At 35.0% G+C, this 26,926-nt stretch overlaps 1 protein-coding gene across 1 annotated transcript in view; it reads left to right on the top strand.

Annotated features, from left to right (window-relative positions):
* FAF1 (Fas associated factor 1) overlaps window positions 1-22,112 on the top strand; it is a 200,409-nt gene extending 178,297 nt beyond the window's left edge. The window contains exons 17-19 of the mRNA XM_026665839.2: window positions 137-214; window positions 7,922-8,137; window positions 20,963-22,112. Coding sequence (XP_026521624.2) covers window positions 137-214; window positions 7,922-8,137; window positions 20,963-21,046 — 378 coding nt within the window. The 3' untranslated portion in view covers window positions 21,047-22,112. The remainder of the gene's footprint in view (window positions 1-136; window positions 215-7,921; window positions 8,138-20,962) is intronic.
* Window positions 22,113-26,926: the final 4,814 nt, after the last annotated feature.

The following is a 26,926-nucleotide window of genomic DNA, read 5'->3' as shown; positions in this document are numbered from 1 at the left end:
GATATAAAAAATATATTTTTCTGAATCATTGGTATTGTGTCTGTGAAGAAATGTAAACCATTCAAATATAGAAATGATAAATTCTGTTTGAATTCTGTCTGTTCTGTTTCTGTTTAATTTATCACTTGTTCTGCAGAGGGAAGCACAAGAAAGAGAAATTGCAGAGCAGTTTCGCTTGGAACAGATTAGAAAAGAACAGGAGGAAGAGCGTGAAGTAAGTGAGTTTAATTTTTTACTCAACTGTAGAATAACAGCTGTGTAAGGTGTAAAGCAAGGAGAAGCTACTCGCTGTAATTCCAATGTTTTTTGTTGAAAACAAAATGTTTGCAGATGTTTTCTACCAGAAGGAAAACATAGGTTTCTGGTATAAAGTGTGATGTTATAAACTGCACATTGTAACATCATGATGTGAATCTTTTTGAACTTGTATTGTGATGTTGCATACAAGTTCATAAGTCTTTTTGCTTCCATCATCATGCAAGTTTCATCGTTCCTGCCCACCATTCCCTGGGAATGGTGGCAAAGGAGAAATGAGTATCCAAGCTAATTTTTTCATCAATATCACCCACAATCATATTTCAGATGCTCTCTTCCAAAGAGGTTTTGAATTTTTTTTTTTACTTTTTCAGTTTCTCCCTATTTTAATATTTCTGTTCATTATCCTCTTTCTCTTACTGCCCTTATTTACTTACTTGCTTACTTACATTACTATATGCCTACCCATCTGACTGTCATGACCCTGGGAGGCTTATAAGATTAAAAAGGCCCCCAAACAGTACAAGAATAACCAAAGTAACCACAGAAATCATTCAAACATTTTATAAAAGCATTTAAAACAATTCAAACACAGTCTTCTGAAGAATTCATTTATTTTCCTACATAGTCATTTAGTCACCAACATTACCAGATCCTCAGATCTGATGGCAACCCATGATTTCCTAATCTTCTAGAATGCTAACAACATTGGGGTCAGTCTCACCTCAGGTCAATATAGGCGTAGGATAATTTTACTCTTGTATAATTTTGTTGGAGCAAAAATTATGCTATTAACCAGCATTTGGATAGAATGTCCTTTGAGAGTTTTTTTTTCATAGAAAGCTGCAAAGGAAGTCTACATTTGTACCTGTAATTGAACTGCTTCTCAGTGCAAATAGCTGTAACAGGGAAAAAAGATATATTTATACATCAGAACAAAAACATCATTCACAAACTGTGTACAAACACTCCTTATATATACATATTACCTATAGTCTATTGCTATACAACAGTTTGCTTATATGATGTTCTTTCATTCAGCTTCTTTTAATAGCTGGTCATTCATCTATCCACATAATGAATCATCTCTTTTTATATCTGCAGTGCAGATCCAAGAATTGTTCATATTACTATTCATTTATTGTTCTTTAAGTGTGTTCGCTGATATGGAATATCCATTGTAAACATCTATTTTGCACTGAAGCTTTAGAGACTAGTTACTTTGGAGGGGAAGTTATTCTTTACATAATAAAAGCAGATCGTGCTAAGCTGCTGTTTGTTTTTTCTGGTATAATTGCTTGGGTTCAGTAAATACTATTGCATTTGTTATACAGTATTGGTAAATGTCAAAATACAGTGATAGAAAGCAGGTGCCTCAGAAGAGAAAATAGAAAAGGATAACAACATTCATCCATTTATAAAAGATTAAAAGAAGTCCATGTACAGGTAAATGAAAAAATAATAAAATATTTAAGTGTATGTACTATTTTCAATTTCATCTGGTCTAGTTCTTGTTCAATGCTGTTATATCTACTAGAGCATTTCTGTGACAGATGACTATCCAGCCTCTGTTTGAAATTCTCCAGTTAAGTATCAGATGGGGAACATTATTGCCACATGAAGTGGTGAGCACTTCATGTGGCAATAATGTTCCCCATCTGATACTTCATACAATCAGGAAATTTATCCTGACATTTAGCCTGAACCAATGTACATTCAGCCAATTGTGAATCTGTTTAATTACTATCATCTAGCCTCTATTTTACCATTTTGTTAAGGAGAATATCATGAGAAAGTTTATCAGAGGCTTTTCTTGAGCTGCATTTAGCTGCACTCAGATTTATGAAATTTTTCTGTTCTAACTAAGCTAGTAACTCAAGAAAAGAAGATTACTCTGACATGATTTGTTTGCAACAAGCCAGTGCTAGATCCTTTGAATTGTAGTATGTTCATCCAAGGGCTCACAAACATGCTGTTTATTATGGCTTGATTTGAGGCTGAAAAGAATCACCAGTAGCTGTCAGTCCCTTTTCAGAATTGATTCAGACGCAAGACAGTTGTCTGCTAACTTAAGATTAGATGCTGAGCTTGGGAGAGTGCCAAATCCCAGAATGCACCATCAGCTAAACATACTGTAGCTCAGCAGTGAAGTTCTGGACAGCTCTTTGAAAGGCGAAGGCATTAATTCCCCTAATTAAATAAAGCCATGAGCTATATAACATCATCCTCCAGACCTTCTCCCTGGTTAGAAACAATGCTCTTGCATCCTGCCCTGAATTCCTGCAACCTAATGTTCCTTGTCTTATGGGTAGCATCAGCTTTAACGTTGAACTGCCTGCTGTGAATTCGTCTGATTCTTGAGACATAGACTGTTTCTTTAATAACCTGGTATCTGTCTTAAATTCCGTGCAGCTTGCAAACTGATCTGCTTGTTACAATTTATAGATGGATCACATTACTATTATTCTCATCTTTTTTATATGCAACATGGGGCAGCAAACATACCCAATACTCTTGTTAAGTATTTTCCTCATAGGCATCTTAACCATTAATCAAATTGGCTCCCTATTATAAATACTGTATATAGATTAAATTATGATATACGATATAAGATACGATTTTTCAGATCGATTCAAGCCATTATTTATGCCTCCCTAGCCAGTGCTTACGTGTGGTTATTTTTGCCTTGACTACTGAGAGTGTCAAACTTATAACATTGGAGGAAAATCCAGAAAGAAAGATTTACAATGAATCTTGTTAACTGTATTGTATCATGAAGAAAATTGGTATATAGAATCTTGGAGTCAAATAAGCCTAAACTCTAGCACATTCATTCTTAAATTCATTATGATATGGCTCCTGTGATCTGTTTGAATCTCTTTTGAACCTGCTTGTAGTTTTCTTGACAAAATTTCAGAAATGGTTTGCCATTGCTTGGTCTCTGTGGCTGAGAGAGTGACTGGCCCATGGTCACCCAGCTGGATTTGCGTCTCACAGTCTTTTGGTTTCTAGCCTGATCCCTTTACTAGTATTTCAGACTTGGTCTCTACAGAGAGATTTATGAGAAGCCAATTAAGGCTCAAGGTTTTTAAGTTACTTTGCATTCTGTTGATGACAAGTCTGAAATTGTCCATTATAGATGTCATGCTGGCAAGTCTATAATTTTTTTAGATTCTCTTTCTCCCTACTTTTGAAAGCAGGGATGATATTTTCTGACTTCCAAGTTTCTGGAATCTTGCTTGTCTTCTCTCAAAAATTACTGCAAGTGTTCTGTGATTAACCATTAACCTATTAACTATTCACAACTTTTTTTTTCTCTCAATGGACCTACAACCTCTTTGGCTTTATTGCTAACATATCCAAATAACTCATTTTTGTTGGTTTTGAGGGTGTGGGTGTGGGTCTCTTTTGTAAGCCTTATGTCAAGTTCTTTGGCAGCTGCCTAAATTAAAGGTGATCCTTTTCCAAGTGTGCTTTCTTGGGGTTCTCATTAGCAAGATTTACTGAGGTGGATAGATAGGGCTTACAAGAATTTCATCTCCTGACATCATTGGGATTTCAGGTAGCTGCCCAATTCAATTCAGTGGAGAACCACCCACCATCACTAGACACTTCTTTTCAAGAAGGTTCTTGGCTTACGTCCATGGAGGGACTATATGTTTTCCCTAGTGTTCTTTAGCAAGGTTTGCTCATGTAATTGTGGATCGTCTTTTATAGGGTGAATCATAATTACCCTTGGGTGCCTCCTAATCCTTTTTCCTCTTTTGGTCACATGAGCTGTTGTCTTTGCCAAAGTTCACCACCACCACCACCCCATCTATTTATTCACTTTTCTAGCTCTTCTGTGTGTCCATTATCCTGTCCAGGAATTTCTCATTTCCACTGATGTGTTGTGGTGTGGAAACATTTGCTTTAAGCCCTTTAACTCTCTCTTTCAAGAAAACAAAATTGCACTTGAAAGTGTATTTTGGATCTTCTTCAGCCGGGAAAAGAAACATTGTACACATCATGATTCCCTCACTCCCCATTTCTCTTTAAGCTTCCTCTTCTGATTACTCTACCAATTTCCCATGAAAACTTCCCTGTTTATTGACTGAACTTATGAGCAAACAGAAAGCTGTTTTCTGGAAACTGGGTTCCTTTACATAGCTCCTTTTTTTTTAAAGAATTTTTATTTTTAAAAACAAACATACACATACAAAACATAAAAACATAAAAACATCTTCCATTTTATATGCATACAGTGTATCAGTTGGTTGCAAATCTTTTGTGCTATCCTTTTGTAATCATTTACTCACAATTTATATCAGTTTTCACATTGTCGAACTAACATATGCTTATATATTTATCAGTTATTAATCATCCATGACTAAACTATTTATTCCATCATTTTATACGAGATGTTCCAAGTTTTATCTTAAAATTTATGCTATACTTTCAACCAGTGGTTATATATGTCTTTATTATGTTTTATATCAATCTATTAAATTTCTATCACAAAATTATCTAGTCTATTATATTACCATACTTTTTTATCCAACCATTGATAAAACAAATCCAATATCATATAAAATTGTTTATCTTCTTGTTCTCTAATTTCAAATGTCAATTTACTCATTTCAGCACAGTCCATAATTTTCTTAATAACTTTCTCCTACATAGGTATTTTATCGTTTTTCCAATTCTTAGCAAATACAATCCTAGCCGCTGTTAATAGATTTACAATCAAATATTTCAACTCTTTGTTGTATATTTCCGGTATTATCCCCAATAAAAAAATCTCTGGTTTAAAGTCTATATGTTGTTTTATCATTTTTTCCAACCATGTGTGATTTTTAGTCCAACATTTCTTTGCGTCCACCACATATGGTAATATGAACCAGGTATCTGATGACATTTCCAACATTTATCCGATTTGTTCTTAAACATTCTCGCAATTCTCATCGGTGGTAGATGCTACCTGTAAAAACATCTTATACAGATTTTCTTTATATGCAGTTGACATTGTCATTTTATAATTTTGAGGCCACAATTTTTGCCATTTTTCTAAATCAATCCCATATCCAAAAATTTTCCCCCAAGCAATCATCCTTTCTTTAACTTGTTCTTCCTCCAATTTAAATTCTAATAAGTGTCCATAAAGTTTTTTAATTACCTATTCATCGGTACCCATCAAATTTTTATCTAAATCAGTCAACTTATCATAGATACCTTCTGTTTTGAAATATTTATCAAATCTAGATTGTATTTGCAAATATGAAAACCAGTTCATTTTTACACCTTGTTCTTCCAACGCTTGCATAGATTTAAGTTCACCCTTTTCATTCAATATCTCACCATATCTAACTGCTTGTTCCTTTTTATATATTATTGGATAAGAAAAAGCTTCAATGGTAGATATCCATAGTGGAATTTTTAAACAATATTGTCTTTTTATCTTCTCCCAGTTCACAAACAATGCCTCTCGAATATAATGTCTTCTAAAATACCCTTGTGTTTTAGTTCCCTTATACCAAAGGAAGGCATGCCAACCCAACAGCAAGTCATGCCCTTCTAAGGTCAATAGTCTATTGTTTCTTAATGTTATCCATTCCTTTACCCACATCAGATTTGTTGCTTGGTAATACAACTCCCAGCTAGGCAAGGCAAACCCTCCTCTTATTCTTGCATCTTGTAACAATTTTAGTTTTATTCTTGCTTTTTTGCCCTGCATCTCCTTTCTCTCCTTCCTTAATGTCAACTATTGAATGTGTGTAATGCAAATGATGCCTGCCTTATAGCAACACATTAACCTCCCAGACCGGATGTACATTATTTGTTGTTTGTTGACCCATTTGAGATGATATATATAAAACTTTTGCAGAGTATATTTTCTACAGTTGTTCTGGGTTCTTGTTCTTAGGTATTTCTTTGAACAATGTGATTTTTGGAGCTTAAAAACATCAAAAACATGGAGGTGAAAAGACAAAAGTTCTAATCTATAGTATGTCCATATAACTTTTGGGCATACTGATTTGTACACTTTTTTGCTTGTGTTTATGTTTGTCCTGTTAATTTTTTACTGTTCTTAATAACACTAACTTTTCATTTTCAAATCTAAGTATGTCCCAATTTTAAATTAATTGAATCCAGTTTTAACCATATTTGAAGATCAATCAAGCCTAAGTTATTAAAGATCCATTGCTTGATTTCAAAGATCCCGCTATTAAGAATGAATATGTCAAAATCTAGCTCACCAGAGGAATCTGGAAAAAAATGGGCAAAACACATAATATTTTAAAGAAATGTATTTGTTTTGAAAGCAGTAAGAGAACAGTTTGACTTGAAGTTATTTCATTGATATATATTTTCATAACTAGGTAACCCATTTTGGAGCAAATTTATGTATAGAGAAATTAGATGTTGAGAACTTTGCTCTCTTCTTAAAAAAAATATTTGAGAAGGTTACAGGATTTTAATAAATTAATATATCTGTCTAAATATTTAATGGTTTTGATTTTTATGCTTTAAAGGGCAATTTGGCACTTTGCAATTATTCACTCAATCAAGATTTCCTAAGTCCTTTTGTCCAACAATTAAATTACCTATCATTGCTATGCAATAAATTATTGGTTTAATATGTGTTATAAGAGAAGGATTTATTTTAATTAGTTGTTTTTAGCTGTTATTAAGAAATGGATAAAGATGAATATGTTATTGAGATGTAAATTATAGAACTGTTGTGTGGAAATGGACTTCAAAAACAGGAAGACAGCCTAATACTTGGAGAACATTTTTTTCTTTAACAAAGAAAAAAGAACTTAAACAAAAGAACTTTTATAAATAAAAAGAAAGGAGTTTACCCTATACTTTATCTAGGCAAAGAGAAGAATCTTTCCCAGTTATCTTATGGCAATCATGAATCAAAGTAAAGATGGCAGTCAAGATCATGCAAAGCTCTGTCCATTTTGTATATGTGTTTGCATATTTAAAGGGTTAAGACTTTGTTTGTGTGATCATGACCAGTATCATAAATTGTTTTATCTAGTAGTGTCATTTAAGTATCAGTGCTGGGCAATATTCATAACAAAGCAAAATCTTCTACTATCACTGCATAGGCACATTTTAATGTGGAAATATAAACTATTTTAAATAAAGACAGTTAAGGTGAGGGTGAGGCCTGCCAATCATCATTTAGAAAGCTTTTTTAAAGCTAGTAGCCATTTATAGAATGTTAGAAATGATCATCTCAAATTTTATTTCCTAGGTTTAAATCTCTGTAAAAGACAGGGAGAATGGGTCAATGAGCCAACTCATGCCCTTCTCTTGTTAAGAGATGGAATGGCTAATATGTAAAAGCATAGATTCTTTTTCAGCCCTCAAAATGAACAGAATTTTAAAAAACCTGATAGTGTGAAATTTGATATTGCTACAAAATTTGAGTCAAGAAGAGGTAACTTTCTCTCTCAGAAACCTATAGAGCTTAATGCAAATGAAAGAAATCCACCATTTTGGAGAAATTATCCAATTTAGCCTCTGGCAGGCTTATGAGCAAAAAATTAATCAAAGCATACTCTTGTCAGCCTATTTTTTTATAATGCCATTCTTATTTACAAAATAATAGAATTAACAATGAAGTAGCTACTGATCTCTACATGACTTGTTCTTTCTTTCTTTCTTTCCTCAGGCTATAAGGCTCTCTTTAGAGCAGGCATTGCCTCCTGAACCCAAGCAGGAGAGCACTGAATCAGTTAGTAAGCTACGTATCCGAACACCCAGTGGAGAATTCTTTGAACGGCGTTTCCTGGCCAGTAGCAAGCTGCAGGTCGTCTTTGATTTTGTAGCTTCCAAGGGTTACCCTTGGGAGGAGTTCAAGCTACTAGGGACTTTTCCCAGGAGAGATGTAAGTAAATAAATGTGTTTAGAATACTTTTTCCATTCCTTTACCCAATTATAGTTCATGCTTAGGATGGTGAAGCTGAATGTGGATCCTGAAATAAGCCTATCTCTCCTGCTCAGTGCGGAAGCTGGTTTATAGGATGCGCTGTTGCAACTCTCTGGCCATCTCAGAGAGATGCAACAGCACATCCTATAAATCAGCTTCTGCACTGAGCAGGAGAGATAGGCTTATTTCAGGATCCACATTCAGCTTCACTAATTTTCAAGATATTCTTTTCGAATATTTCCCACCTTGTACTTGTACAGCTCCTAGATCTGTGCTCTGATATTTAGGGCTCCACATGTGTCTGTCCATAACTAAGAACCAATCTGAGGATTCTTGTATAACTATTTCAGGATTTGAATGTGAGAACCAGCTTCTCAATGTCAAAACAAAACAGTTTGCTGTTTGATTAGATTATTCTATAATAGCCCTTGTATTTAACCTTTGAGAACAGTTGATCAGTGGAACCTTGCCTTCAGAAATTGTGGGTCCTCCAACATTGGAGATTTTTAAGAAGAGATTGGACAACCATTTGTCTGCAATGGTAAGGGGTTGGACTAGAAGACCTCCAAGGTCCCTTCTAACACTGTTATTCTGTCTGTATTGGCTCTCAAACAAATCTATTTATCATAAGACAATATTAACTTGCGTGTTCACAGCAGCATGGAAGGATGCAAATCAAATAGATTGCTACTAGTAGCAGTTTATTTTATTAATTATTTTTATCAATAGTTTTGGATGCTTTCTCACTAGATCCTGATGAATGGAGAGAACCAAACCCAAGGGCATCCACCAATCCTTGACCTTAATAGCCTTATTCATCTTACATCAGAATAATGCCATTTGCCTACCTTATATCTGTAGTGGAATATTGATCACCAGGAGAATAACATGTTTTCTCTTAGCTCATGGATGGTGAATGGCACTTTAACCTGGCTGTAACAACCAAATAACTGTCAATCATTCACCAAACATGGTAGGAGGAACCATTCATCTCAACCGAGAATGCATTTGCAAAACAGCTGTTGCTGCTACATCAACTTTGGTTCCTACAATTCTTGGATTCATCTTTATTTTGTCAGTACCAAAACAGCAGACTGATCTCTGAAGCAGCCACCTGCATGGAGTTGGTAGAGAGGTCCTAGGAATTAGCCTCTATCTCAGGGAGATCTCCAAGTGATGATGGATATATTTGAAAAATGGAATGGGATTGCTTAGATTGACATATGTAATGAAAGAAACCTTTCTGTGGGATTACTTTCAAATTATATAAATAAATATAATAATCAGACAAGCATAATAGATGCTACACTTGACACATATAGGACAAAGTACAAAAGAAAGGCCAAAATTAGGAGTGGGCAATTATGGCGACTGTATGACCTGTGGACTTTGATTTGATTAGATTAGATTGGACTCTCAGTATTCCTGAGTCAGCAGGGTTGGCTTAGGAATTCTGGAAATTGAAGTCCACGGGTCATAAAGTTGCCATAGTTGCCCAATACTCACCAAGATAATATCTTTATTGGGACCAAATGAAAAGACAGAAAGTGAACAAGGTTTTGAAAACTTTGCAGCTTATTCACTACTTCATGAACTTTTAGTTTCTCCTTCTAAAGGTATTACTTGATTGTTTCTTTTGGATTTTTCTAGTGATATCCTTTAATGGCAAGATTTCTGATAACTACTTGAAAAGAGTTATGGCATGGGTTTTGAATGGCATGGCATTTGAAACACAAGACAAGAGGCCCTTAACATCTCACAAGAGCATTGGCATGTCTTAACAGCCTGCACCTGCAAGTTTCTTTTGTAATCAAAATTAAACCTTGTATTTCTTTTTCTGTGCCGCATTCCCTCTTTTAAATGCAAGCAATGAAATCCACTTATTTGGGAGTACTATATACCGAAGACTTAAGCTCTTTATTTACTGTATCTGGAGGCCTTAGTAAGTTAAGACTTCTACAGTATTTCACGTTTATTTATCTGAGCTGTAGCTTAGGATCAGTTGGCACCTAAGTTACTTAAGGTTATTCAAATGCATTTAAAATGTTGCTTAATAATTCAAAACCAGTTTGTTTTGTTTAGAGTATTACGATTCTAAAAATCCCTTTAATTAGTCAAATCCAATAGCAGCTTAAATAAACAAGGATAAGGAAAAGGCATCTATTTCGTACCCTTCCGTTTCAAAATAGCAGTTAAAATCAATTTAACTGAGGAGAATACAGTACATCCAGTCAAGAGAAGGATTTAGGTTGATTTAGAACCAGATTGTAACTGGATGATTGCAGGACTATGAAATATAGGTGAGGGATTAAAATGACTTGCTTGGGAGCAGGTGTTCATTTGGTATGTTGAATACCAACTTGTACTGTAGAAGGAGATGGACATAGAAAGAAGCAAAAGGCTATGTTGTAACATGTATCATATTTCTGAACATAAAAATGATGAATTACAGGATCAGTTCTTTTAGACCAGCATTCTACAACGACAATCCAACTTAGAAGTTGGATATAAAAATGATTGCCGTTTGTGTGGGGAAGGTGTGAAAAAAAATAATGGATTTTTTTTCCTGCTTTTTCCCACATATTCCATTAAGTTATCCTTTTATATCATAGCCCTATCCTTCTGTATCTAACTACATTGCAAATTCCATTGAGGATAGTAAAAATTCACCTTTTTTTAGTGACTTCCAAACATTCTCCTGATTAACTATGAGCTACCTGAGACAGGGTAAGATTCTCTGTCTGGTGGTCATTTCTCAATGCTCTCATGAATATTGAACACTACAAATAACTGTCACCAAGATAAGGGTATTCTGTTTAAATGCCTCTACTCTGTTTTCTCATGCTTAGTTTTTGCTTTATGAATTTTTGTTAGAAGAAAGTGTAGAAGCAAAATGCCAAAAAATAGCCTTGGCAACATTAAGAAATTAACATTGCTGTGTCTGCTAACTAGAAAATTTAATGATCTCCTGCTGTTTTGGTAATTGGACAAGTAAATGCATCTTAATAAGGCTCTGATCCTTAGTGATCCTATACCCCAAACTTTGTTCATTCCGATAGGGCTTATGCTGTCAGAACTGCTTGAGAATCTGTAAATTACTAAGATATTTTTGTATACATGTTGTTGGTCTAAACTGTACATCAGTTATATTGTAGCATCTGGGAATGTTGTGTTCCCCACTCTGAATCTTCTTGAGAAACATTTCCTCACACTGATAATTATAAATGATGTCTTTAAGCTAATAGCTACCTCCTTTTTATTATGCAATCTGTATTCAATTGTCTTTGTCTCAGGCTCTCAGCTTGATCATAAGCATTTCATGTGCACCATTTTTCATAGTTCAGAATGCAAGATAAATTAGTTTATGACTTAAAATGTTCTCAAACTTAGCCAACTGGGATGGAAAAACTATCCTTATCTCTTAGAATGCACATGTACAGTATTTGTAGTAAAAATAATTCAGAAATCCAGAAAACGAATGCATAATTTATTGACATTTAGCAATTCTTGGAAGAAATGGCACAACGGATTTAAAGTCCATTTTAAATGCATTCAGAATTCAAGAATTTATAGAAAACATAAATTATTGACTTGTGGAAGACAATTAATTCAACTGTGACCCAAAGGGTGAATATCAGACTTGTGATTGAGCTGTTTCCTTTGAAAGAGAGTTCATTACTAATTCACATAGACCTCAGCTTATGTCCACAATTGGTACCGGAACCTCCATCACTAAGCAGTGAGGTTGATAAATCAATCAATATTTGACTGAAACCGATTTTACAACCTTCTATTGCTGCGTTCATTACATGAATCAGAAACTTTTGGGAAGACAATAATATGACCACGCTACATTACAATCATCTTAAATACATGCATTTTATCAAGTACATAAATCACGACTGCATAATTGCAGAGATGCTTCAATACTCATCAGTATAAAGACCGATCATAAATAACTTTTTTCAGCACCATCGTAACAATGAACTAAGTTGCTAAGTGCATTGCTTTATTGGCAGACTGCTTGTAGTTGTGGTAAATCACTTGAAGATACCTTTTCATGCAAGCCAAAATAATATATTACATAGCACCATGCAAATCCTTTTAAAAAAAATGGAAAATAATGAAGCAAAGTGATAGTGCCTGCAGTGCACATGCATGTGGAGACAGCCAGGAGCATCTTCTAAAGTACTCTTTTCCATGGTTTACATGAGCCTCTTCCTTGTCTCCCTTGGATCTAAGAATTCACTTTTTAAAAATTAATGGGCCTAAATTAATTCCTCTTGATCTCAGTATATCTTAAGTCGTGAATATTTTTATTTAATGACACTCCAATACAAAAGTTAAGACACTTTCCCATTGTCTAGACCAGGGGTGTCAAACTCAAGGCCTGCGGGCTGGATGGTGCTTAGATCTGGCCCGCAGGGCTGCCCTGGAAACAGCAAAGGACTGGCCCATGGTGCCTCTGCCAGGGAAAATGGAGCTCACAAGGTCAAACACAACCCTGATATGGCCCTCAGTGAAATCAAGTTTGACACCCCTGGTCTAGACAGTATAGAAACCTCTAATTCTTTTCTCTTACAATGGGCATATCAAATGGATTGACTAATATCTATAGAAACGAATTGCATTTTTTTTTATTTTTAAAAAATGTGAACAGTTATTCTAGTATCTCAGGTAATAGAGATTAGATAAGATAATGAAAATTCTGTTTGTTCAAACAGTATTGTTAACAAATGTTGTACCTGTAAATATTGCCTCTATGCTACATTTGATAGATGACATTTGGCTCTTAGCACAGTATATTTTAAAAATGTATCATCATCATCTATCAATTTCTCCTAAGCCAATATCTCCGCTTTTTCCCATTTTTTCCATATCACCATCCTTTCCTAATTTGTAAGTCAATTTAGCATGGGAAAAAGAACTGAATCTCTTTTTAAATATTACATTCCATAGCTTTTTAACTGATATAATTGTTTTCAGAGATACAGTTCTTTTTAGATTGTAATATTGACCATCCAATCAAAGGTGCCTACATACGTGTATCCAAAGTTGCCCAAATCGTAAAATTAACACTATTTATTGCTTCCAGTACTTAACATTTGATGGTGGGTAAATCTGATAACATTTGAAATATCAAATAATTAATATCCACTTCTCATTGTCTACAAACCAATACTTTTCAACCTGGCATTCACAAAGTCGCAGCATTAAAGCTGGTCAAGCGTGAATGGAAAGAATGTTTCAGTGTTCACAGAGGTTTTATTCAGTGAGCTTGTTCTAACCAAAGAAATGGAAGGTGAACCTTCCCTGCAGATTTCAACATATTGCAAGATATTATAAGTAACAAAAATCTTCTTTAGTTATTGGAGTTTAACACTTTGAAGACAAGCTCCCTGAACAAAAGGAAGCAAATAAGCATTTACTATAACCATTTAGTAGGACAGTGTATGCTTCAAAATGACTCAGAAGGATTTTTGACCTTTCTCAGATGCAAACTTTATATTAGTATAGTCCACTTTTTTCAGACTTCCACGTGAATATGAGAAAAAATGCAGTTACTCTAATAGCTCTTTAATGAGTTGATTCTTCAAAGCAGGGGTGTCAAACTCACAGCCTCACAGCGGCATCATGTGACGTATCAGGACTCCCCCCCCTTCTCTAAACTGGGCATGGGCATGGCCAGTGTGTGATGCATCCAGCCTACAGGCCTGGAGTTTGACAGCCCTGCTTTGAAGCAACCACATTTTTAAAGATGTGATTACAGTGTTCTTTTCTTACAGACATAAAAAAAAAAACCTGCAAAAGAAGAGCTGCTTTAATGTATAGCAGCTAAAGAGCTTGTAAAGTCCAACATCTTTCTTGTGAATTGTTTTCAGATCATGGTATTCAGCCCTTTTCTTTAATAATCAGCATCTTACACTTTCAACGGCAATACTAGTTAAAAATTTTGAGGCCACCATTCGGTCTTTCCTTTCTTCCATTCTTCATAGTTTAGTGTTTTTTTTAAGCATTGATAATCCATTAGTACATTCATTTTTCTAAACCAAACTGAGCAGCTCTTCAATGTGTACAGTATATTCTTACTTTGTATATTGGAGCTGAACAACCATTTTCACAGAAGGAATATTTGTCACCCAGATTAGATTCACTGTTTGTGTCAAATTAATAATAAGATTTGTTTTAAGTTCTGGTCCTTCACCAGGTGTTCATTTTAAGTGATTCTCACAGCACTTATACCTTGATAAGAAGGATTAGGAATGAAAGTTAAAGGATTCTTTGTCTACTAAATTCAACAGAGTAATTCATGCATGTATAAAAAAAGCAAAGGAAGTTTGCCTGCTTGAGAATAGGATCCTGTTCTTGGGTGTTAACAGAGGTGATGACTATGATCCTTGTTACTCATGTTTGACATGAGTATATTCATATCATTGCTTAAAATGACCTGCCTTGGGCTGTTTGCCATTACTTCACCTTATTCACACACACCCATGCCAGTAAGAGGCTATATCTAGTAAACAGTCAAGTGATACTGTTGTGTTTATAAATGTATATATATAATAAGCTGTGTTAAGCAACAAAATAGAAAGAGCTTTAAAAACTGAGTAGGAAAAGGAAATAGTTGTTATAAATAATATTCATGATTTTTTTAAAAAAAAAACCTAATCCAAAACTTTTACATTTGTACCTATATATAGTAAATCACATCACAAAAAGATTTTTATCGAGATTTCTTAATCATTATAAGAATATATTTTATTGGTCAAAAATGGTTAAAAAGCCATACCTTGGTGACATTTTCCACATTTTATGTGCTTGAACCTAATGATTATGATTGATAATTCTGACGCTGTTGTCAAGGAGAATATGTGCTGCAGGAAAAGGACAATTGGTGTACTCCTTGGGAAAGTGAAAATTGGCAAGGATATGGCCAAACCTTTCTTGTGAGATTATTTGATACATATTTAAAGAAAGGATTGGCAGGAGTGTGACTTGCATTGGAGGTACACTGCTCAAAAAAATAAAGGGAACACAAAAATAAGACATCCTAGATCTGAATGAATGAAATATTCTTATTAAATACTTTGTTCATTACATAGTTGAATGTGCTGACAACAAAATCACACAAAAATTATCAATGGAAATCAAATTTAGCAACCCATGGAGGTCTGGATTTGGAGTTACACTCAAAATTAAAGTGGAAAAAACACTACAGGCTGATCCAACTTTGATGTAATGTCCTTAAAACAAGTCAAAATGAGGCTCAGTAGTGTGTGTGGCCTCCACGTGCCTGTATGACCTCCCTATAATGCCTGGGCATGCTCCTGATGAGGTGGCAGATGGTCTCCTGAGGGATCTCCTCCCACACCTGGACTAAATCATCCCCCAATTCCTGGACAGTCTGTGGTGCAACGTGGCATTGGTGGATGGAGCGAGACATGATGTCCCAGATGTGCTCAATTGGATTCAGGTCTGGGGAACGGGCAGGCCAGTCCATAGCATCAGTGCCTTTGTCTTGCAGGAACTGCTGACACACTCCAGCCAATGCTTGAGGTCAAGCATTGTCGTGCATTAGGAGGAACCCAGGGCCAACTGCACCAGCATATGGTCTCACAAGGGGTCTGAGGATCTCATCTCGGTACCTAATGGCAGTCAGGCTACCTCTGGCAAGCACATGGAGGGTTGTGCGGCCCCCTAAAGAAATGCTACCCCTCACCATTACTGACCCACTGCCAAACCGGTCATGCTGGAGGATGTTGCAGGCAGCAGAATGTTCTCCACAGCGTCTCCAGACCCTGTCACATCTGTCACATGTGCCCAGTGTGAACCTCCTTTCATCTGTGAAGAACACAGTGTGCCAGTGGTGAATTTGCCAATCTTGATGTTCTCTGGCAAATGCCAAACGTCCTGCACGGTGTTGGGCTATAAGCATATCCCCCACCTGTGGACGTTGGGCCCTCATACCACCCTCATGGAGTCTGTTTCTGACTGTTTTGAGCAGCTACATGCACATTTGTGGCCCGCTGGAGGTCATTTTGCAGGGCTCTGGCAGTGCTCCTCCTGTCCCTCCTTGCACAAAAGCGGAGGTAGCGCTCCTGATGCTGGGTTGTTGCCCTCCTATGGCCTCTTCCACGTCTCCTGATGTACTGGCCTGTCTCCTGGTAGCTCCTCCATGCTCTGGACACTACGCTGACAGACACAGCAAACCTTCTTGCCACAGCTCGCATTGATGTGCCATCCTGGATGAGCTGCACTACCTGAGCCACTTGTGTGGGTTGTAGACTCCGTCTCATTGCTACCACTAGAGTGAAAGCACCACCAGCATTCAAAAGTGACCAAACCATCAGCCAGAAAGCATAGGAACTGAGAAGTGGTCTGTGGTCACCACCTGCAGAACCACTCCTTTATTGGGGATGTCTTGCTAACTGCCTATGCTTTCCACCTGTTGTCTATTCCATTTGCACAACAGCATGTGAAATTGATTGTCAATCAGTGTTGCTATCTAAGTGGACAGTTTGATCTCACAGAAGTGTGATTGACTTGGAGTTACATTGTATTGTTTAAGTGTTCCCTTTATTTTTTTGAGCAGTGTATCATTTCAGTCTGTATAGGGAAGATTTAAATGTCAATCAGTTCAGTCTTCATGAAATTATTTGAATTAATATTATACTTACCTGATAAATCAGGTGTATAATCAGAAATAGTTATATATCTGTAAAGCTGACTTCCTTGTGCCCAGGAGGCTGTATTGTATATACACATACATGTATATGCACCATGTTCCTGTAAAACATCGTGCTAAACTCAGTGCTTTAAAGTAGATTAGCTTAACATCTATAAAAGTGACTACACTGTAATTTACATACCAGCTTCAATCCCCAAGATTTCTTAGATCTAGAGACATTCTAAAAAAGTGAAGGATGGCAGGGAGCTCAAGCAGTTGGATATGACTCAAAGGACAATCTAAAGAAAGGAAGAAGGGCTCCTTCCAGGGAATGAGGAAGCGTTTGGCTGGAAGTCAGTGTGGCTTTTCTAAACGCCTGCCAAAAATTTAGAAAAGTTAATATTTGGCAATTGATAGAAGCTAACAGAGACTTATGTGTTTCCTGAATTGTGAAAATTGGGAATTGAGAGAAAATTTCTTCTTTCATAATATTGCTTTGCATCTAGATACATGAGCAGGTTATTTATCTTTTAGCCTCCCGCCTCTGTTCTTCTCAGAATTCGTATTTTGTTAATGTCTTTGCCATCATGGCAGCCATTTTGTGAACTGACGGCATCTGTAGCAGAATGATCATGATGGTGCCTGGATGCTTTTACAAAATTTCCAATGTTCCTACTAGCCCAAATATAGCCATAGAATCATAATATTCTTCAGAATTGAATATAATCTTTAAAATACCTAGAGTCGCCGTATTGGTGAGATGGACAGCATAAAAATTTAATAGCACAATGCTATTCACACCTATTCAGAAATGTCTAATTGAGTTTAGTGGGGTTTACTATCAATTAAATGAGTAAAAATTATTACAAAGTCACTCTCCAGAGATGTTGGCTGTTTAAATAAATTGCAGAGTAGCAATTAAAGTTACCTTCCAGCATTATTATGTCAAGCTGAATAGGAAAAATCATTTTTACAGTAAAAAAAATTAAACTGTAATCTCTTTGAAAATATATATTCATTTAAGTAAATTTATAAAGAATATTATCAGAGTGCCTTATAACCCAAAAACTTGTTGATATCCTGCTTTGCTTCCAAAATCAGGACCAGGACTGAGATTGGAATTTTTCTCTTGGTTTCTGTTCTAATTGATTAACTTTCTTTAAGAGTGATCTACCAGGAGAGAGTCTATATTTCAATAAGATTGACATATCTCAGTCCTTATTATCAAAAGATATAGAAAGGCAGGAAGGTCATAATAAGACAGATTTAACTGTCACGTTTGATACTGGTTTAATAGGCCAAAAAGATTGTTATCATTTTTTATTATTTTTTATTATTTAGATTAGATGTTGCATACCTTTTAAGACATTTCTTCTGGTCAGACAAACGTTAAACATTCTATTTTCCATGCTAAAGCAATATATTTATATGCCACAAATAACAAAGTAAATGCTGCAGAAGGGATCTAGCATGATAATTAAGTACAATGACGACCTATATGAACAGCAAATGCCAGGGAGCTAAAACAAAGCAACAACAGCTTTATTTGTTGACAGATGTAAGAGCCATATTGTTAGTTAATTGGGTAATGGTGTAAACATTTGCAAACTATGTAATCCCTAGGTGAATTTTAAAAAAATCAGCAGGCACTCTGAAAATTCAAGGTGAAAGACAACAAATCTCTTCCTAGCCCAGGTACACAAGTAAATCTCCACAGTTAAAAGCATCTGAGAAAAGGGCATCGTTCATAGTTGTTATTAAGGGTAACTGGAGTTTGCAAATCCAAGAATTCTGATTAGGATGTGCATTGTTAATCACACTGAAATGAAAAATAGGTTTCCATCTGGTTACAGTCTGGAGGATAGTGTTTATTAACCCAGTCTTGCATTTCGAACCAGTTTTTGCCTGATACACAGAAGACATTCTCATTTTACTTACCTTTCTGTGATTTTGCAATACAGGCGTTGTGGGATTTGGAAAGTGAGTGGATTTAATTAGATACAGCCTTGGACTAAATAGAAGCAGCTAATTTCTTTTCTCAGGTGCACTACTCTTGTTGTCCAGAGAATGAGCCTGTATTAATAGCAGTGAAATGTTAAGACTTCAGATATGGAAACAAAGAGCTTCCTTCCTGTAATTGCAAACTACAACTCAGCATTTTGGCTGTTTTATAAAAACACAGTAGGTTTTATGTGATCATAACTGCTTATCTCTTTTAAGTCATATATTTTCTGGAAACCAGGCTTTCTTTGTATATAATACTCTTTATAAATGCTTTTTCAATGGAACCTTAAATATTTAATAATTATAGAATAGAGTATAAAATAATAGAGTTGGAAAGAACCTTGGAAGTCTTCTAATCCAACCCCTTGCTCAAACAGGAGACATTGTATCATTTCAGATCAATGATTGTCCAGTCTCTTTATGAAAGCCTCGAGTGAAAGCACCTACAACTTTCTCATTACAGTGTAATGATCATATAAATGGTTTAAGGGATAAACGCTATATGATTCCAGCTTTCAAAGGTTACTCTCATTAAATGGCATAATAAATATTTGCTATTAGTCCACAATAGGTCCGTCCAGTTATTGTAACTGCATTTGTGGATATAGAAACTAGCCTCTGTTGCCTATAGGGGCTGATAACACAAACATATTCCACGTTTTCTACCTTTCCCAGTAAACTACATTATACTTCTTGAGTCATTACCAGATGCACTTGGCATATAAAATATAATTAGCAGTATCAGTTTTAACTGTACTTTCTCCTTCTGTTTTCCTTCTACCAAAGGTATTGTGTATTTCATTTAAAGATGAAAAAAGGCTAGAAAAACTGATTTTATTTTATATTTTCAAAAGTAATGGAGAAATAATATTATTTCTTTATCAAGCAGATTTTGGGGTCCAGGGGAATCTTTACATTTGATGATCCGATTTCCTTATATTCAGATTGCTTCTTTGTTCATCTAACAGCAAAATGTAGAAATGACTTCAGCATGCTTTCTCCCTTTTTCTCCCTTGGCCAAACTTGAGAATTCATGGATTATATACACAATATTTTGTAGCCTTAGATTAACCTAATAAAGATATGACTGTAATGTGGATTTGGAGATTTTTCTTCTGTTCAGTGTTCACCTTTCCACAATGAAGATAAGTAATACAGTAGCACAAAATACTTTGCAAATTATATACATAATAAACTGCATCAACTTTCCTGTATTCTGATGCCTTTCAACTTTACATGACTATACATCATTTGGTGGACAACAATCACACAGCCTTTGAGCAGCATGCCAAGACAAATTTTATATATGTATTTTCAACTTATATTCATATAACTTATATACTTTTAAATGTATATACATATTTTTAAACTTAGATACATTAAATCAGTCAAAGGGAATTCATATTACCATTGCCTGGTAATTAATCATTTTTCAATTTTGTAATATTTATAATTAGAGTGCAGCAGAAACCTTGAATGGTGTAGGTTGCATGCCATGCACTTCCGTGCTAAGTATTAACTGTTGGAAAAATCATATACCTTGGATTTGTAAAAATAGATACCAAAATAAAATCTCTGTCATATAGTAGAATTTCCAGTAATGTATCTTTAATCCAAGTCCTGTTGTATTAATAAATGCAGGATAATATAAGCATAGGATGAGATTTTTGTGAAATTGGAATAGAATAATGAATTCATGCCACAATGCCTTGCAAAGTAAAATAATTACATGATGTATCTCATATATGCACTTGGAAACCAATCAAATTAAGGGAATACCATACTTTTGTGTGTATATTCTGTAAACAGTAATATTTTTCTTTCCCCAAATTATAAAAATGTCAATAGTTTCATCACAGTGCAAATATTTTTAGATTCTGTTAAAAAAGTACAAAGCTTTTGGAAGGTACAGCTAACTATTTATTTTGTATGTTTTGCTGCAAATGCTATTATGAGCATAACAAGACTATTTCCTGACTCTTAAATATACCAACTAACAACAAACCAATCAAACTAATTGTGGAATGTTTATTAATCTATTTCTGAAATGGTAATTGAAGGCTTCCTATACTTTTGTTTTCAGGCTGACTTGTTCTTTTTTATTTTCACAGGTAACCCAGCTGGATCCAAATAAATCATTATTGGAGTTAAAATTGTACCCTCAAGAAACACTTTTTCTAGAGGCAAAAGAATAGATGAAGCCAGATTGGAGGACTAAGTAATTATTTGATAATGAATAAGGCACGGCGAACGCTTTATCCAAATCACTGTGTCCTATCATTTAAATCAGATCAATGTCCCAACTCTGCCTCTTTCAAGAAGCTGGGAAGAATGAATAAACATAGTTGCATAAAAATTTCCCATACATGAGTATGTGTTTTCAACCTCATTAAAAAGAGCAGAGAAAATACTTTGCTACAAACACTGAACACTAGAATCTGTTGCTCACTTACCATCTGGCTTTTGTTATAACTAATACACTGTTAAAATGTGAGTGATTGTCCAGTAGAATTTTTACTCAATTACCCCTTTTTTCACCAAGAATTCTTGGACATTTCTGCCTGTACTTTTGACACTAGAATACTGTATATTTGATATCTTGCTAAACCAGTGCTCTCATATATGTGCATTTTCTTTCTGTGGGTGAAATTCAATTTTGCCACCTATTTTTTTTTAAGGCAGAAAAACAATAAATGGGACATTTCATCCTTGGAGATTTAACAGTATTGTAGTAGTAGAAAGCAGAGGGTGTTTTTTTTTTCCTCTGTACTTTCTGACTCTTTCATAAGATGTAAGGTTTTGTTTGGAGAAGATAGTTTGACATATATGCAAGATATTTATTTACTGATTTTTATTTTTATTTTGCTTTGGATCTTGATCCAGATTCAGTTTGGGGAGCATTTTCAATTACATTGCAGTGTGTTGAACTGTTGATAATATCAATATCTAAATAATGTTTTAAAAAAAAGGAATTGTAGTGAATGACTAGTGCCCAACTCACAGTTCAGAAAAAAAACAGGTGTTCGCTATGAATGTCCAAATCAGCACAAATAGTAAAGTTCTTTGCTCATCATTGTAGAAGAATTACAGGACTCCCCTCCCCTCCTCTTCCCTCCCCTCCTCTTCCCTCTTCTCCTCTGTTTTGGTTCTTTTTGCTTTTTTCCCATTCTGACACTGGTTTGTATTATTTTTCTTGCAGTTTTAAGCACCTTGTTTGTTTCACCAAACAATAAAAATGTAAAATTACAGTGTACTAAGAAATGTTTGCAGTTTTTGATTATGGACATGAGCAATGCATTCATCCATCCAGGGGACTGGTCTATCCAGGGGATTAGAAAGTTTGGAACGTTCGAATCAGCATGCTGCTTGAAGCTACATCAAAATAGATTCGTAAGCTTTTTTTAAAATGTGAATTACAAACTGTAGGCTTAGACTATGACATACAAAAGCACCATGGAAAATTCATTTTCTAAATAATACATTTGTTCTCCATTATTTCTCCATTTGACATATCTTTTTTATTGTAGCAGGCTGCTTATCCTGTTCTAAGAATTAATATAAACTGGAAAAAATATGCATTTATGCATAATCATGCATTTTCTCTAATTCTCTTTTGGGTGGAGTAATGAACTTAGGAACTATCTTAAGTGTTTAAGGATACAGATACTTTATTTTTGCCAAATATGGAAAAAGTGGAGAAATATGAGTCTTATAAAATTATGACATATATTAGTAGAACTAATCTATTTGTGTCAATCAAAATTGTTGTATGTGTGATATGTTTTAATCACCTATGGTGCACACAAATAAATACATAAATGCTCAAATTGCCAAGGGAAGAAATTTGTAATGGAAAATTCAACTGCTCACTTATGTTGAACAAGTTGAAAATGGAGATAACAAACATAAAGATTTCTTTTTTCCACAGATAAGCTGGAGAATGGAATCTAACGTGTGTACCAATATATAAATCCTGTGGAGTTCCTTTAGAAAACACTTAATGTTTTTTCATTGAAATCAATGGGGCTTTACAATGCAGAAAAGCCCTTTTTTTAACTTCCCATGACAAGGTGTAATATACACATCTTAACCAAATAGTCCCATTAAATATTGTAGAATCAAATGGGATTTGGGTTGTAATTTCAATTAGCAAATCCTGAAGATGCCCTTTCACATTGTTCTATTTCTTTTTAAACATACCGTACTTCTTGCTAAAATATTGATATGCATTGTATTGGATCCAGAGGTGATCATTTGAGAATGGAAAGATTCTTTCTATTGGTAGAAGGAGCCAGGCAGGTTTTTCAGGAGTACAGGAAACCTAGATGAGCAACAAGTATTGGAAAATTGTTATTAATAAATAATTGATTGTTTTAATCACTTTTAAAATACACTTTAATCTCATTTTGTTCAGTTCTGTCCCATGCTTCACTTTTATCCATTCTGACCAACATTTGTTTGTATGAGGGGAAAAAAGTTATTTCTCACAACCTAAAAATGAGATTCTAAACCAGGGGTGTCAAACTCATGGCATATAGGCCAAATGCGTCACGCTCTGGCCACACCCACACCCGATTTAGTGAAGGGGAAAAAAAGTCACGATATGTCACGTGATGATGCAGTGACAATATGAGTTTGACACTTCTATTCTAAACTAAGGCACAGATTAGGCTTTAGATTAATTTAATATGTGGGAATGGGATTTTTCAGTGAACAAAGTCATAAATCCAAAGTCATAAATCCAAAGCAAATGCCTTAACAATTGTTAGAAATTATCACCATTCCATATTTCAACCAATTTGTTTCCTATATCCTTCCACAAGGATGGTCAGTATTTGTGCACTTGTTAATATTTTGTGGGTAGCAATGTAGACATCTAATAATATGACATTGGTTTTGGTCTCCTTAGTGGAATTCAGTTATCATGTAGGCCACATAAAAGTGCTCATCTTTTTATTGCTGTTCTCTTTGAATAAGTGAGTTATCTTCTTGGAGGGCTACAAAGATACTCCTTCCTCTTGAAATAAAATATTGATACTTAGTTCTCAATTCACCATGTTTGGATTTTTTATATATGTTCCCATTTTTTAAAAATAGTGATTAAAATGGTTTGCAGATGTGGAGCCATATTGCTACTTGATCCTTTCATATCAGTAGCATTTTATATAAAATTTATTATGTATCCTCTTTCTGTGTTACACACACACACACACACACACACAATTCTACTCAGAACAGATAGCTCTCTGGAATAGGCCCTAATACTGGGAAAGGTGGAAAGAAAGAGAAGACGACAAATCAGCAGCAAAATGGATGGGTGCACCACTAGAACTGAAAGATCCGGACATCCGGTTAAGAATAGATTAAATATCACAGAAAAAAAATCCCTGTGGTCACTAGGAGCTATACACACAGAGATTCACTGGCTCTTTATTTTCATTATGCAAACTATTTTTGCGTCCCACAGTTACATGGTTATTGAACATTATATCTTGGATACACCTTTTGTAACACTAGATCTTTTGTATAACTGGATTAATAGCATTAAAATTTAAGGAATTATTCTTGTCAATTAGAGGAATGAGGGGTTCCCTTTTTCTCTTCAGTATAATGGAAGAAGTGGGAAGTCCTTTTGACTGTACATCTTCTAATATTCCTAGCTTTTTAATTTTAAGTTTAAATTAATACTGGAGCAGATGCAAAACCCAAGTATGTTCATTCTATTGTCTGTGTATGTTCTATTTTGTTCATTTAGTGCAGGATAGTTTTGTTAAATTGCCTTTTAAAAATTACATTTTAATTTACTTTGTGAAATTAGAAATGTAAAATACATATATTATTCAAAATAGATACAGGTAATCCTCAACTTTTGTGATCATTCAAAATTACAATAGTGTTGAAAAAATTTTGGTGCTCACAGTTAGGATCAATCCTTGCACTCTCATGTTCACATGATCACAGTTCAGGTGCGTGAACAAGTTTTTAAAATATAACAATTTGGCCAGCGAGTTGATGCCTAATTTGTTTTTAAAATCAGACACATTGAAAGACTTGTGAGCCCTTTAATATTGGATCAAAAATGGACACAATGCTGCAAAGATGATGGAGAAAGCAAATTGAACACCGTGTTCTTCCAGGCTTCCAAAGGAAACAATGAAATAAACATCATGAATCAGTAGCAGCAGAGCAATGAAGTCTGAAATACAGTAGGTCTTCACTGAGTTTCTGACATAAAGATTTGCTGTCAGTTGATGGGATTTTTCTGCATTATCAAAAATATAGACAGATATTTGAAAGCTGGGTACAAAGTTATACCTTGATTTGTTTTGTTTATATAATTTTATTCCATTTTTAATGATTAACAACCCAAGATGGGGAGTACAGGTGAATGAAGTCTTAGAAATTGGAAAGTAAGCCTATATAACGGGAAACAACATTTTCATCGCATTCTCACCACCTGGCTACACAATATACATGTGTTGTTAAGAATTAAGTTGGTTAGAGATGGAAATGTTCCAACTGCAGTGTCCCCAGTCCTCCCTTCAAGCATGCATGCATTTTAAAGAAATAGATGCAGACCTCACATAAGTGAACCTTAAGACGTGAATGCATGTGTATCTTTTCGTCATTGACTTCCTCTCCATGGACAAGAGAAATGATGTTGATACAGGTGGTCCTCAACTTGCAACCACAATAGAGCCCAAAATTTCTGTTGCTAGGTGAGACATTTGTTAAGTGAGTTTTGCCCCATTTTACGACCTCTCTTGCCACAGTTAAGTGAACCATTGACATTAAACTAGTAACATGGTTGTTAAGTGAATCTGGCTTTCCCATTGACTGCCTGCCAAGAAGATTTCAAAAAACGATCACATGATCCTGGGACACTGCAACTGTCATGAATCAGTTGAAAAGTATCTGAATTTTGATTATATGACCATGGGGGTGTTACAATGGTTGCAAGTCACAAGTTACTTTTTTCAATGCCTTGTAACTTTGAACAATCACTAAATGAACTGTTGTAAGTCGAAGATTACCTGTATTGAAATGCCTACCTGAAGATGTTTCTGCAGAATTATAGCTTGTTCTAACTCTTACCAACTTTTTAACAAAAACATATATTGCAATATCTGCCATGCTCCCGTTCTGTTGTCTTTGTTTCTTCTCAGGTTTTGAATTAGTTAGGTTTAAACTGTCCTTAGCTGTTCCTGGGTTAAGGTAGTGCTTTCCTGTTTATTCCAACAATGTCCAAGGATATCCTAAATATGTACAGATCATTATGTCTTGTTGGAGGCAAATTAGTTGACTGCAGAGTCTGGGAATAAAGACAAAAAATAAAGTAGGAACTGACACAGTGGGCAACAGATTCTTAGATTTACATAGTTATTTGCTTCAGAGATGTAACCATTGCTGTGACAACTTACATATTTAAGAATTGCATTAGAGGATTTTGGAGTTCTAATAAAAAAATCTCACTCAATGGATTTATTCCAGCAGATGGAAGATTGAAAGTGGATGCCTTGGTAAATAAAAGTCTCAAAAAGATTAAATAAGGTGGTCACAGAGCTAAAACTCAGCTTAATTCTTTATTAAAAATAGGTGATGTAAGTCTATCTTGCAATCTGAAAAAAATGTTAAATGAAAATGAGTAGAGGAACATCGTTGCAGTTTACTGTACATATAAACTAGAACCTGCAGCAAAATATTACAATATGAAGCTTCTTCTTCACAGCTCCAGTTGGTGATCCACCATGGTCTCCTCTAGAAATCATTCTGTTCTTTCTCTTACCTGGTTTTCCATATCTGTCCCCTCCTATAAGGTAGACCAGACTAGAAAACCAAAGTTTTCTAGTTATGAATGCTAATGCTATTTTTTTGTTATAAGTCTACTGTAACAAAATAAGTTTACAGTGAACAGAATCTTGCAAGTCTGAATAAGTTTCTCCACCCCACCCCATTCTGCTTTTTCTTCATTAAAAACTAGGGAGGATCATGCCAAAGTTGTCATCTCAAATTACATTTCTACCCCGGTTCAAATTTCTTTTTATTTGGTCTTTACTAAACTGTCTGATGGATTT

The sequence above is a fragment of the Notechis scutatus genome, chromosome 3, assembly GCF_049901735.1.
Source record: "Notechis scutatus isolate UNSWTSFEM ecotype Mainland chromosome 3, rNotScu1.2, whole genome shotgun sequence".
Lineage (NCBI taxonomy): Eukaryota > Metazoa > Chordata > Lepidosauria > Squamata > Elapidae > Notechis > Notechis scutatus.
The sequence above is the reverse complement of the archived record's forward strand: the minus strand, read 5'-3'. Positions and strand labels throughout refer to the sequence as shown.